The sequence below is a fragment of the Chiloscyllium punctatum genome, chromosome 15 (assembly GCF_047496795.1).
Source record: "Chiloscyllium punctatum isolate Juve2018m chromosome 15, sChiPun1.3, whole genome shotgun sequence".
In the NCBI taxonomy this organism is placed as follows: domain Eukaryota; kingdom Metazoa; phylum Chordata; class Chondrichthyes; order Orectolobiformes; family Hemiscylliidae; genus Chiloscyllium; species Chiloscyllium punctatum.
Window position 1 is genome coordinate 66488611 of NC_092753.1, and position 12212 is coordinate 66500822.

Below are 12212 nucleotides of genomic sequence, written 5' to 3' on the forward strand. Positions count from 1 at the left end.
CCGCAGTCCAAATATGTGCAGGTTAGGTGAATAGGCCATGTTAAATTGCCCATTGTGTAGGTTAGGTGCATTAGTCAGTGGTAGATATAGAGTAGGGGAATAGGTCTGGGTGGTTTATTGTTCAGAGGGTCGGTGTGGACTTGTTGGGCCGAATAGCCTGTTTCCACATTGTAGGGATTCTAATTCTAATATTAGTCAATCCACTTCACACAAGCCCAAAATTGTGAGGTTTTTCCACCATTATGTAATATCTCAATTTGTTTTTTTCTGGTTTATGGGTGAAATGGCTCAAAATGTATCTTTTTTTGAAGTGAGACCGCTTCTTTCCTATTTGAAACTGACCGTTGAAAGATATGAAATAGCAGGGAAGCCATTTCCTTTTTTCATTTTCCTGAAAAGGTCTTTGTTCAATTCTCTCCTGCTTATGAGACTGTTAGAAGGTCAATTCTCCCATTAGCACCTTGTTTATCTGTTACTTTTGGGGTGTTATAGTGCCCTAAACCATGAAGAATGATCTAAATATAGGTTTAAATAAGTTGCCATTTTTCTATTCCCCGTTATAGTGCAACATACTTATTTTGGGGGATAATTTTGAACATGGTTGCCCACAGTTTATCTGTAATTTATTTTTTTTCTTTTGTGTTGCTTGCACGTGGAGATTGGAGGATGCATCAAAGGCCACTTGTGTCTCCTGTTTCTATAACATTACTAAGGTGATAACGTTCATGTCGAAATGGCTGTCCCATTATTTATTCATTTGCATTCCTCCCTTCACTGTGATTGGGCATGTCAACAGAGTGCATATATGCATTTGATTTACAGATTTTAGAACACTGCAGACTTTGTTAATATTGAAACACATTTCAGGAAAAAAATGTTTAGCATGAATATAATTTAAGATCAAGCTTTTATTTTGCTTAGTCCAAAGAAAACCGTTTACAGGACTTATTGGAAGCCAAGGCTTTGGCCCTAGCACAGGCGGATCGTTTGATCGCCCAGTACCGCTGTCAGAGAGCCCATGCAGAAGCAGAGGTATTTTGAATTCAGCTTTTTCTCATCTGTTCTCTTAAATTGCACAATTCGGGTTTGTTCATTGTAAAAGTAGACTAATTCTCGAGCTTGCAACTTTTCTAGTTTTATGGATTTATGAAGTATAGCGAGGTAAGGCACAGATTGGTGGTTTAGCTATGCCAATATCTATGAAATGGAAAGTAAAAAGGTAATCAAATAGGATATGTTAGTACTATAGAAATCTCTAACGTCTGAAGTTCTTTTAATCTATGGAAATGAACAACAACGATCAATCATTAAATATTTTTGTAAATATTTTATAGCTCATCAATTTGATATTTAGTCTGAATTATTACATATCATGAGTTATTAGGTTTTTATTGTTGTAGGCACGACAGTTAGCTTCACTTCTAATGGATGCAGAGAGAAAAAATGAAGAACTTGATGGAATACTGAAGACCCAACTGTTGGAATCCGACCGTGCCAAGGCTGATATTGAAGAACTTTATCAGCATAATTGTAAATTGCAGGCTATTTCTGAAGAGCATGAGTCCTTAAAGGTTACCTCTAAAGGTCTTGCTCAAAAGTAAGGTTTAGTGATTTCTGATAGTTTTGTGCAGTAATCCTTAGCTGCCTTCGGTGTAGACGTAATAAGCTAAATGATTTGCAATGTAATAATTCTGTGAAATGAATTACAGCAGTAGCATCCATGTTCATAGACAACAATTAATCTACTCTTTTATGGTAGCACAAAACATTAGCACAAATGAGTTTTATTGTACTTAACGAAAGTCATAGAGTCCAGGAATTTAATACAAGGGTTCTTCAGAGTAATGTCCCAGGTCCAGCTGCATCAAGGACCTCTCTCCATCATGAGGTCAGAACTGGCGATGTTGCTGATGATCATATAAGATTCAGCACCCTTGCGACTCCTCAGGTACTGAAGCTGTTTGTGTCCAAATGCAGCAAGACCTGGACAACATCCTGGCTTTGACTGTTAACCGCTCATAACTGATTCTTACCACTCAAATGTAATACAATGACTATCTGCAACAGGAGAAAACCCCAAGCCATCTCCCTATAATTTTCAGTGGCATTACAATCACTGAACCCCTCGACTTTAAATGTCCTGTAGCTTATGATTGAACAGAAGCTGAATTGAATCAGCTATATATATCCTGAGTGCAACAACTGAAATTCTGTGGTGTGTAACTCGGCTCCATCTACGAGGCTCAAGTCAGGTGTATGATGAATACCCCTTATTTACATGGATGGGTGCAGCTCCAACAGCATTTCCTTCACCATTGATTCAGTGGCGCCTGTGTATACCATTCAATGTGTGCTGCAACTCACCAAATTTCCTTTGATAGCACCTACTAATCCCATGACCTTTACCACCTAGTAGGTGAAAGGCAATAGGTGCATGGGAGCACCACCACCTGCAAGGTCCACTCCAGGCCCCACACCATCCCAACTTGCAATTATATCACCATTCTTTCACTATATCAAAATCCTGCAAATGTCTTCATGGTAGCACTTTGGGTGTTTTTATGCCCCAAGGATTGTAGCAGTTCAAGAGGCCAGTTGAACCACATCTCCTTTTGTAGGAAATTAGGGATCTCCAATAAATGCTGGCTGAGCTGACATAGTCCACATCCCATAAACAAATAAAAATAAATACACTTCAGTAGTCTAATTATACATAACAAGGTGTATTTTTCACTGAATAACTTCTTGAAAATATGTTCCATAAATCCAGTTCCAGATTTGTATGTTTACATAAATTTCATTTTAGTCTTGAGACAGTCGAAAGGCAACTTGAAGAACTACAGACTGAACACAATTCCTTAAGTAAACAAAGTGAATTGCTCAAAAAACACATTGATACCCTTAAACAACAGAATGATGGGTAAGTCCGCATTCTTACCTTTGATTAAATGTACTTACAGTTCTGAATTCAGTAACAATGGCTTTAAGTCATGCATTTATCAAGTGTTTTTTTTAATTAGGAAAACCACAAAACAACTTGTCATTTCATTTTTTTGAATCTTAGATGCCTTGCTCAGTTGGCAGAGATGGAAGCACAGAAAAATGATTTGTGCTTTCAGTTAAAGGAAAAGGATGCTAAATTATTGGGTACGTCTTTTGGTACATCTGTTATTAATAGTGTTCTCTCTCTTCATTGAATTGTGCAAATATGCTTGAAGTGGCTGATCTCAGGAGTACAATGTAATTAGCCTCATTTATGATGTAGTTAGGCAGAAGTGGGTACTGTAGATGCTGGAGATCAGAGTCAAGATTAGAGTGGTGCTGAAAAAGCATAGCAGGTCAGGCAGCATCTGAGGAGCAGGAAAATTGACTTTTCGGGCAAAAGCTCTTCATCAGGAATGAGGCTGGGAGCCTCGTGGGTAGAGAGATAAATGGGTGGGAGGGTGGGGCTGGGGAGAAGGTAGCTGAGAGTGCAATCGGTGGATGAAGGTGGGGTGAAGGTCGTAGGTCGGAGTGGAGGGTGGAGCGGATAGGTGGGAAAGAAGATTGACAGGTGGGACAGGTCTTGAGGACAGTGCTGAGCTGGAAGATTGGGACTGAGGTAAGGTGGGGGGAGGGGAAATGAGGAAACTGGTGAAGCCCACATTGATGCCATGGGGTTGATGGGTCCCAGGGTGGAAAATGAGGCTTCCTACCTCTGGGCATCGTGTGGTGAGGGAGTGGCAGTGGGGGGGTGCTCAGGACCTGCATGTCCTCAGCAGAGTGAGAGGGGGAGTTGCAATGTTTGGCCTAGGGGTGGTTGGGTTAATTGGTATGGGTGTCCCGGAGATGTTCTCTGAAGTGCTCTGCGAGAAGGCATTTGGTCTCCCCAGTGTAGAGGAAGGAACGGTCTTTGCGGAAAGGGGTGGGGAGGGAAACATACCTCTGGTGGTGGAGGAAATGTCAAATCAGTGTAAAAGGGTAACCTTGAGCACCCGTATGGACCCCAACTATGCCTCTCTCTTTGTCGGCTACGTAGAACAGTCCATCTTCTGTAGTTACATCGGCACCACTCCCCACGTCTTCCTCCTCTACATTGATGACTGCTTCACCTCCACCTTGTGCTCCCGCAAAGAGGTTGAGCAATTCATCAACTTCACCAACACATTCCACCCCAACCTTAAATTCACCTGGACCATCTTTGACACCTCCCTCCCCTTCCTGGACCTCTCCATTTCCATCAATGATGACTGACTTGACACTGACATTTTTTACAAACCCACTGACTCCCACAGCTACCTGGATTATACCTCCTGCAAAAATTCCGTCCTGTATTCCCAATTCCTCCGCCTTCACTGTATCCACTCCCAGGCGGACCAGTTCCACCACAGAACACACCAGATGGCCTCCTTCTTTAGGGATTGCAATTTCCCTTCCCACATGGTTGAAGATGCCCTCCAACGCATCTCATGCACATCCCGCTCCTCCGCCCTCAAACCCCCACCCCTATAACCGTAACAAGAACAGAACACCCCTGGTCCTCACTTCCCACCCTACCAACCTTCGCATTAACCACATCATCCGCTGACATTTCCACCACCTCCAAACTGACCCCACTACCCAAGATATATTTCCCTCCCCATCGCTTTCCACAAAGACCGTTCCCTCCATGACTACCTGATCAGGTCCACGCCCCCCCCCCCCTCCCCCCCCCCCCCAACAACCCACTCTCCTCTGCCACCACAGGAATTGCAAAACCTGCGCCCACACCACCTCCCTCACCTCCATCCAAGGCCCCAAAGGAGCCTTCCACATCCATCAAAGTTTCACCTGCACATCCACCAATGTAATTTATTGTATCCGTTGCTCCCGATGCAGTCTCCTCTACATTGGGGAAACTGGACGCCTCCTTGCAGAGCGCTTCAGGGAACATTTCTCGGACACCTGCACCAATCTACCCCACCATCCCGTGGCCCAACGTTTTAACTTCCCCTCCGAGGACATGCAGGTCCTGAACCTCTTCCACTGCCACTCCCTCACCACCTGACGCCTGGAGGAAGAACGCCTCATCTTCTGCCTCTGAATACTTCAACCCCAGGGCATCAATGCGGACTTCACCAGTTTCTTCATTTCCCTTCCCCCAGTTCCATCCTTCCAACTCAGTACTGTCCTCATGACCTGTCCTAACTGCCAGTCTCCCTTCCCACCTATCCGTTCCATCTCTCTTGTTCTCACGTGATCTGCAATCATGCTCAATCCATTTTTAACTAACAATAGTCTCCATTAACAGTTATTCTTCTAGTCTGATGATTATCCACTGCTTTGTCTATCCAACTGTTTTTGTCTCTCTTTGGGCTCCAGCTTCAATAGCATTTACTCCTTATCCCCTCTCCCATTTTATAAGGATCTTGCCAGGGTTGGAGGATTTGAGCTATAGGGAGAGGTTGAATAGGCTGGGGCTGTTTTCCCTAGAGCATCAGAGGCTGACGGTTGATCTAATAGAGGTTTATAAAATCATGAGGGGCATGGATGGGGTCAATAGACAAGATCTTTTCCCTGGGGTGGGGGAGTGCAGAACTAGAGGGCATAGGTTTCGGGTGAGAGAAGAAAGATATAAAAGAGACCTAAGGGCAATGTTTTCACGCAGAGGGTGGTATTTGTATGGAATGAGCTGCCAGAGAAAGTGGTGGAGGCTAGTACAATTGCAGCATTTAAAAGGCATCTGGATGGGTATATGAACAGGAAAGGTTTGGAGGCATATGGGTCGTGTGCTGGTAGGTGGGACTAGATTGGGTTGGAATATTTGGTCGGAATGGGCGAGTTGGACCGAAGGGTCTGTTTTCAAGCTGCACATCTCTACGACTCAAAACAATATCCTACCCAGCCAATCTCTTTCATTATTGAAAAGAAAACCCTTTACATTAGATGAAACCTATTCAATCTTTTGAATGGGCCATTTAAAGAGCATCTCAAGATTATCCCTCCTGAGCAAGCTATTGCTGTGTGCCTTTAGAGTTGACCATTTATGACTAGTGATTTGACAACAGGTACCAAACGCTCAGACCCACAAAATTTGGAACATCCTGCACTTTATCCTTTTGCCTTCAAGAATAGCCACTGGCCCGGGTTTTTTCTTTACAATGCCAATCTGTGGAGAGAGACTCTTTTCTGTCTCGTTTCCTGGCGAGCATAAGCGTGTTTTGGGGCTAGATATATGGATATATGTTTATACACTTGTTTTACAAGTCCACATTGAGCACAATTTAGCACATTGGCAAGTCTGGATGGCTATGGACATAGTTGCATGATTCAATGCTAGCTTAAATAATTCTGACTAACATCCAAGAATAGCTTTTCTTATTCATTCGTGGGATGTGGGCATTGTTGGCTGGGCTAGCATTTGTTGCCAGTCCCTAGTTAACCTTGAGAGGTGGTGATGAGTTGGCACCTTCAATTGCTGTAGTCTATTTGATTTAACTAGATAGAACCCTAATGCTGCTGGGTAATTGGAGAAATTGTTCATGGAGAGACTGAGTGGACCAGAGGATAGAATAGTATTTGGATACTAATATTGAATTAAGAAACAACCATTTATGAATGCATAGCTTTAGGAAAGAAAACAGCATTAAAGAGCAGTTCAAATACAAGGTTCCATTTAATAATTTCTTCAATATGCATCCTGATGGATTGGAAAATCTCAAGCACTGGGTTAATTCAGCACCTTGTTACAGGCGAAACTGCTTCACAGTGGGCGAATGGCATCAAGTACAAAAGAGCGCAATTGATTATAATATTTGCACTCTGCATATTAATTTCAAACCACTAAATCATTTTTCCTATAATGATTGGCAGGTTTGGAACAAAAGCTCAAGGCACAGCAAGAAAAAACAAAGATATCGGAGAAGGAAAAAGAGAATCTAGAAGAAGCTATTGGCGTTCTCCAAAAGGAGCTTAGCAAGACAGAGGTAGCCAGGAAAGAGCTCAGTATTAAGGTAATTGATGTCTTTAGAATAGTTATTCAGTCTGCCTTTCAGAAGACTAGAGAATTGCATGTAATGATCATGATAACTGGTTTGGACATAGTCAAAAGTCACACGACCCCAAGTTATAGTTCAACAAATTTATTTGAAAGTGCTGCTCCTTTGTCAGATGAAGTGGACTTCTGACTTTGTCCACCCCAGTTCAACACTGGCATCTCCACATCGTAACTAATTTAGAGTCATTGTATGATTCTGGAGAGGACTGAGTTATTCCAATGGTGTCTGACTATTTGATAGTGAAAGTAAACTTCTGATCACAGGGGATACATCTCCATTTGCAGGTGAGGCCAGTATAGCAGAGTCTAACCTGAGAGAATATCAAGCTTTTTTACTGCTTTGTAACTGAAATCTAATTTGGGATGCAAAATGGCTGCTTTGAACAGTGGTATATCCAAAAAGAGGAGAACATATCCTAACCACTGCCTTGAACACAGCTGGAATAATTTGATAAGTTCTGTTTCACTTTTTTTGGATAGCTGTCCCTTTCCAAGTTTGAGCACATACCCTAATTTTATGTAAATTAACCCTCATACTTAACAGATTTAATAATGGTTGAATGAAATTGAGAAATCCCCTTTAAAGGATGTGTCCTAAAAGTATTATGTGACTTGAGAAATGGCAGATGATGATGTTTGAATGCCCTTCCTTCTACATGATAGTTTGCAGGTTTGGAAGATGACAACAGAAACTTTGGGGAAGTTTCTACAGTGCATGTTTTATATGGTCTCCACTGCTGTCACTATGCATCTGTGTCGGAAGGAATGGGTCTTGAAGCTTGTGTATAGAGTGTCAGTCAAGAAGGTTACTTTGTCTAAGATGGTCTTGAGCTTCTTCATAGAATCTCTACAGTGTGAAAGCAGGCCATTCAGTCCGTTGAATCAATACCAACCCTCCAAGGAGAATCCCATTCAGAAACCCCACCCCACCCTAACACTGAATTTCCTATGGCTAATTCACTTAACTTGCACACTATGGGAACTTTTTAGCATGGCCAATCCACCTAAACTGCATGTAGAATCTTAGAATCCTTAGTGTGGAAACTGGTCAATTAGTCCATCATGTCTACACTGACCCTCTGAAGAGCATCCCACCCAGACCCACCCCTCTACTCTGTCCCTGTCACCTCACATTTCTCATGGTTAATCCACCTAGCCTGCATATCTCTGGACTCTATGGGCAGTTTATCATGGCTAATCTGCCTAACCGATGCATCTTTGGACTGTGGAGAAAAACTGAGCACCTGGAGGAAACCCATACAGGCACAGAGTATGTGCACACTCCACACACAGTCACCTGAGGGTAGAATCAAACCTGGGTCCCTGGCGCTTTGAGGCAGCAGTGCTAATCAATGAGTCTCCATGCTGCCACATTCTTGAGTTGATTCCATCACCCTCCTGACTAGTGCCTTATAGATGGCAAATTGGGAGTCAAGAGGTGAGATACTTTCTACAAAATGAACTAACCACTCACATTAGAAGAGTTTTTTTTCAACTCAGAAGCGAACTCCTTTTCTCCCTCGATATTGCCACACCTGCTGAGTTTTTCCAGTGCTTTCTGTTTTAAATCGCACCAGAAATTCATTTTTAGTTGACGGCTGGAATTGATTTCACTTAATTACTATTTAGCTTTCTGAAAAAAATACATTTCTAACATTTTGCATATAGTCAAGCATTCTCTATTGAACATACTTTAAAACCAAAACACTACAAGATATTGCGCAATGTTTTATTCTGTTTTCAGTTTGTAGTAATATTCTGAAACTCCTGACTAATTTGAATACATTTATTGGTTTGGAATTTCTGCTGAGTTACATTTTTTTTCCCCCAGTGCAATTGAACAAACATGCAAAATTTCAAATGCATTTGCTGAGGCATGAAGTTTAAGAGCAGAGATGCTGGGACTATATAAAATGTTGATTAGGCTACAGCTAGAATATTGTGTGTAGTTCTGGGATCTGCATTATAGTGATTGCATTGAAAAGGGTGCAGAGAAGATTTACCAGGATTGTTTTTTCTTTATTTCATCCCAGTATGAGGGTGTTGCTGCTAGGCCAGCATTTATTGCCCATGCCAAATTGCCCAGAGGGCAGTTAAGAATCAACCATATTACTGTGGCTCTGGAGTTATATGTAGGCCAGACCAGATAAGGATGGCAGTTTCCTTCCCCAAAAGAAGTTAGTGAACCAGATGTATTTTTCTGACAATCAACTCATGGTCATTATTAGACTCTTGATTCCAGATTTTTATTGAATTCAAATTCCACCATCTGCCACAGAGGGATTTGAACCTGGGTCCAAGAATATTATCCGGTTCTCTGGGTTAACGTCTGGCAAAAGTACCACTAGTCCATTGCCTCCCCATATGTTGCGTGGATTGGAGATTTTTATTGTGAAGAAAGATTGGACAGACTGTGCTTGTTTTCCTTGGAGCAGAGGAGGCTGCGGTGTGGCATGATTGAGATTTATGAAATTAGAAGCAAAAATGGTAGACGGGAGAAAACATTCCCTCTTGGTGGAGGGATTGATGATTGAAGGAATAAATTTAAGGAATCGGGCAGAAGGTTTAGAAGAGATGGAAGGAGATGTCTTTTTTTTTCCCCATGAAGAGGGTGGTGGGAACTGGGAACTCATTGCCTGCAAAGGCTGTAAAAGTAGCAATTCTCATAACATTTAAGAAATATTTAGATGTACACTTGCAATGCCAAGGCATTCCAGGCTAAGGAATGAGATGGGATTAATATAGTTATGTACTTGCTTTTGATGAGTGTAGATTTGATGGGCTGAAAAATATTTTATGTCGAACTTTATGACTGGAATTCCAATACGTATAGAGTTTCCCTAGTTCACAAAGCCATGTAGCAGATAAAAGTAATCATTATTGATAGTTTCTGTCCATTTCTTCTTTGGGCCTTAGGGCAGACTCTTAAATTTTTTTTATTTCTATTTTCATTTACAAGGCTGGTCATAGCTTTCAAATACGAAAAGCAGTGTTTAACTAAGAAAGTCTCCTGTGCACCAGTGAAATGCACCAGTGAAACTCCTGAATAATCTTTTTTTTATTTATAGTCATATCTGTTGGACCAGACTCTCTTTAAAGAAATTTCTGTTGTCAACCCATTTTTGGCTGTGATAATAAAACTGCAACAGGTTACTACAATACATTTAAAAAAAATCCTTGACACATTTCTTACCAAACAAAATTCCAAAATGTTGTCTGGTTCATGGCAGATTTTACATTTGGTAACGTGCAAATGAACATGAACGGACAGTTAAATAAACAAAAATTGCTTCTAGAAACTAGTGTAATTCTGAGCTCAACTTGCACTTTGGGTGCTGATATGCCCAAAGTCTAAATAAGGGACTTGTTGAAAGTATTAAAGTTGTTCAGTTTAATGAAATTGAATGCAAGAGTTTGATGTAAAGGTACTTTTGAGCTTAACAATTTCTATTTATTTGAAACTATTTTCTGTTATCGTTCACCATTCCCACCTCCACCAGTTAGTTTTGTTTCACATTAATAAACTGTCTTCTACAGATCTGTCTATTATAATAAATGTTAACTTTGTGTCTCGCCCTGCAGTTGTCAACTCTAGAAGTGCAGAAATCCCAGGTAGAAACACAACTGCAACAAAAAGAAGCCCTTATCCAAGCTCAGCAGGATGAACTCAACAAGCACTCTCAAATGATAGCAATGATTCATAGTCTGAGCAGTAGCAAAGTACAATCAAATACAGTAAATCTCAGTCTCTAGCTATGTTTCTTCTCATTTTTAATGCTGAGAGAAATGGCTAATGTTTGCTTGAAGTCCTTGTATCTGATGCATTTAATATTCACCCTATGGGATTAAAATTGTAATTTACTTTTAAGAAAGAATTTGTAACCATTTGTATTTAAAAAGGGTTTGCTTCAGATTTGAGCATTTCAAGTTGCTACTTTTTTTGAATTGTACTGTTTTAAGCACAATTGTAATAAGGACTTGGCAAACCAGGAAATTGCAGTCTTTAAATATGATGTGAAGATTCTAAACTGTATTTTTGACTGCATTACTATGTCCGCCTCTGGTCATAATCTGACTAACTGTGTAAATAGTTCAAGACAAAATTTGTACTATTTGGCTTCTACTGTTTCTTTTGGTTAGATATGACTTAGAATCGGAAATTATCTGTTTCATATTTGGGCAAATTTATGCTAGATTTCTCCAGTTATATTAATACCAGGCTTGAATTAGTTTTTCAGTGTACTGTCCTGGATTCTGATGCCAAATGCTATATTATTCCAGAAGCAATCCATTTTATCCTAATTGCTAAGAATATCTTAATTGTACTATTTAGCAGTCTGTGCATGATGCAAATATATGGAAATTTTATGTTTTTCAATGTTTTTATAAATTTCCTTGATTAAATTGGGAAAGCACTGCTTTGAATTTAAGAAAAATTACCTTACTTATTTTGTATTAAAATAACCAACATTATTTTACTAAAAGTACATAAAATAATTGGACTTGCACATTTCTATCACCTGTTTGATTCCTGCTCGTTTTTGTAATGAATTTTGGTGCTGTCATGAACCTGTCATTTTTAGATGTACTGTCTCCTTTTCAGTGGTTGTGTACAGCCATATAATTGTGTTAATCTTTAGTTTTCTTCCTTTCCCCACAGAGAAAGTAACATTTTTTAAAAAATAAAAATGTACTTGAAATTAAATGCAAACTACCATTCATACCAAACTTCAGTGTTGGAATTCTTTTTCTTCCTTAGAAGACTGATCCAGGAAAAGCTGTAGTGTATTGTTCTAATGCATTGTCATTGCAATTGATGCATTTATTGACTGCACTTTCTGAAATTCCCATCTGGCCATCCATTACTTCCACCCTCAATCATCCCTATGCAATTTTGCACCTTTCTCTGAAATACCAACCTGCAGCTGTATGCATGCCACTGTAGTCACTTAACTACAATCTTCCGTCATTGTGGGAAATAAGAGCAGAAGAAGCAAGGATGGCATTCAAGCTATTTTGCACCTTGGCACAACAGAAGAGAGGAGGCATTGGAGTTTAATAGTTTTGACTGCATGCCCATTGAAGTAGTGAGGTAAAGAATTCCCAGCTACCTGGTGACACTTAAGTATAAAACTATCCACATTTCATATAGCATTTGGTCATGTTCATTTCGAAGAAATGTCAGATTGTGTTTTAT

General features: G+C 40.4%; 1 protein-coding gene across 10 annotated transcripts in view; it reads left to right on the plus strand.

Annotated features, from left to right (window-relative positions):
- Nucleotides 1-11733, plus strand: part of cip2a (cellular inhibitor of PP2A) — a 68095-nt gene extending 56362 nt beyond the window's left edge. For all 10 annotated transcript variants that reach the window (XM_072585363.1, XM_072585370.1, XM_072585364.1 and 7 more), the window contains 6 exons: nucleotides 922-1032; nucleotides 1401-1597; nucleotides 2807-2920; nucleotides 3065-3147; nucleotides 6832-6971; nucleotides 10598-11733. In XM_072585363.1, the coding sequence (XP_072441464.1) occupies nucleotides 922-1032; nucleotides 1401-1597; nucleotides 2807-2920; nucleotides 3065-3147; nucleotides 6832-6971; nucleotides 10598-10768 (816 nt within the window). In that variant the 3' untranslated portion in view covers nucleotides 10769-11733. The remainder of the gene's footprint in view (nucleotides 1-921; nucleotides 1033-1400; nucleotides 1598-2806; nucleotides 2921-3064; nucleotides 3148-6831; nucleotides 6972-10597) is intronic.
- Nucleotides 11734-12212: the final 479 nt, after the last annotated feature.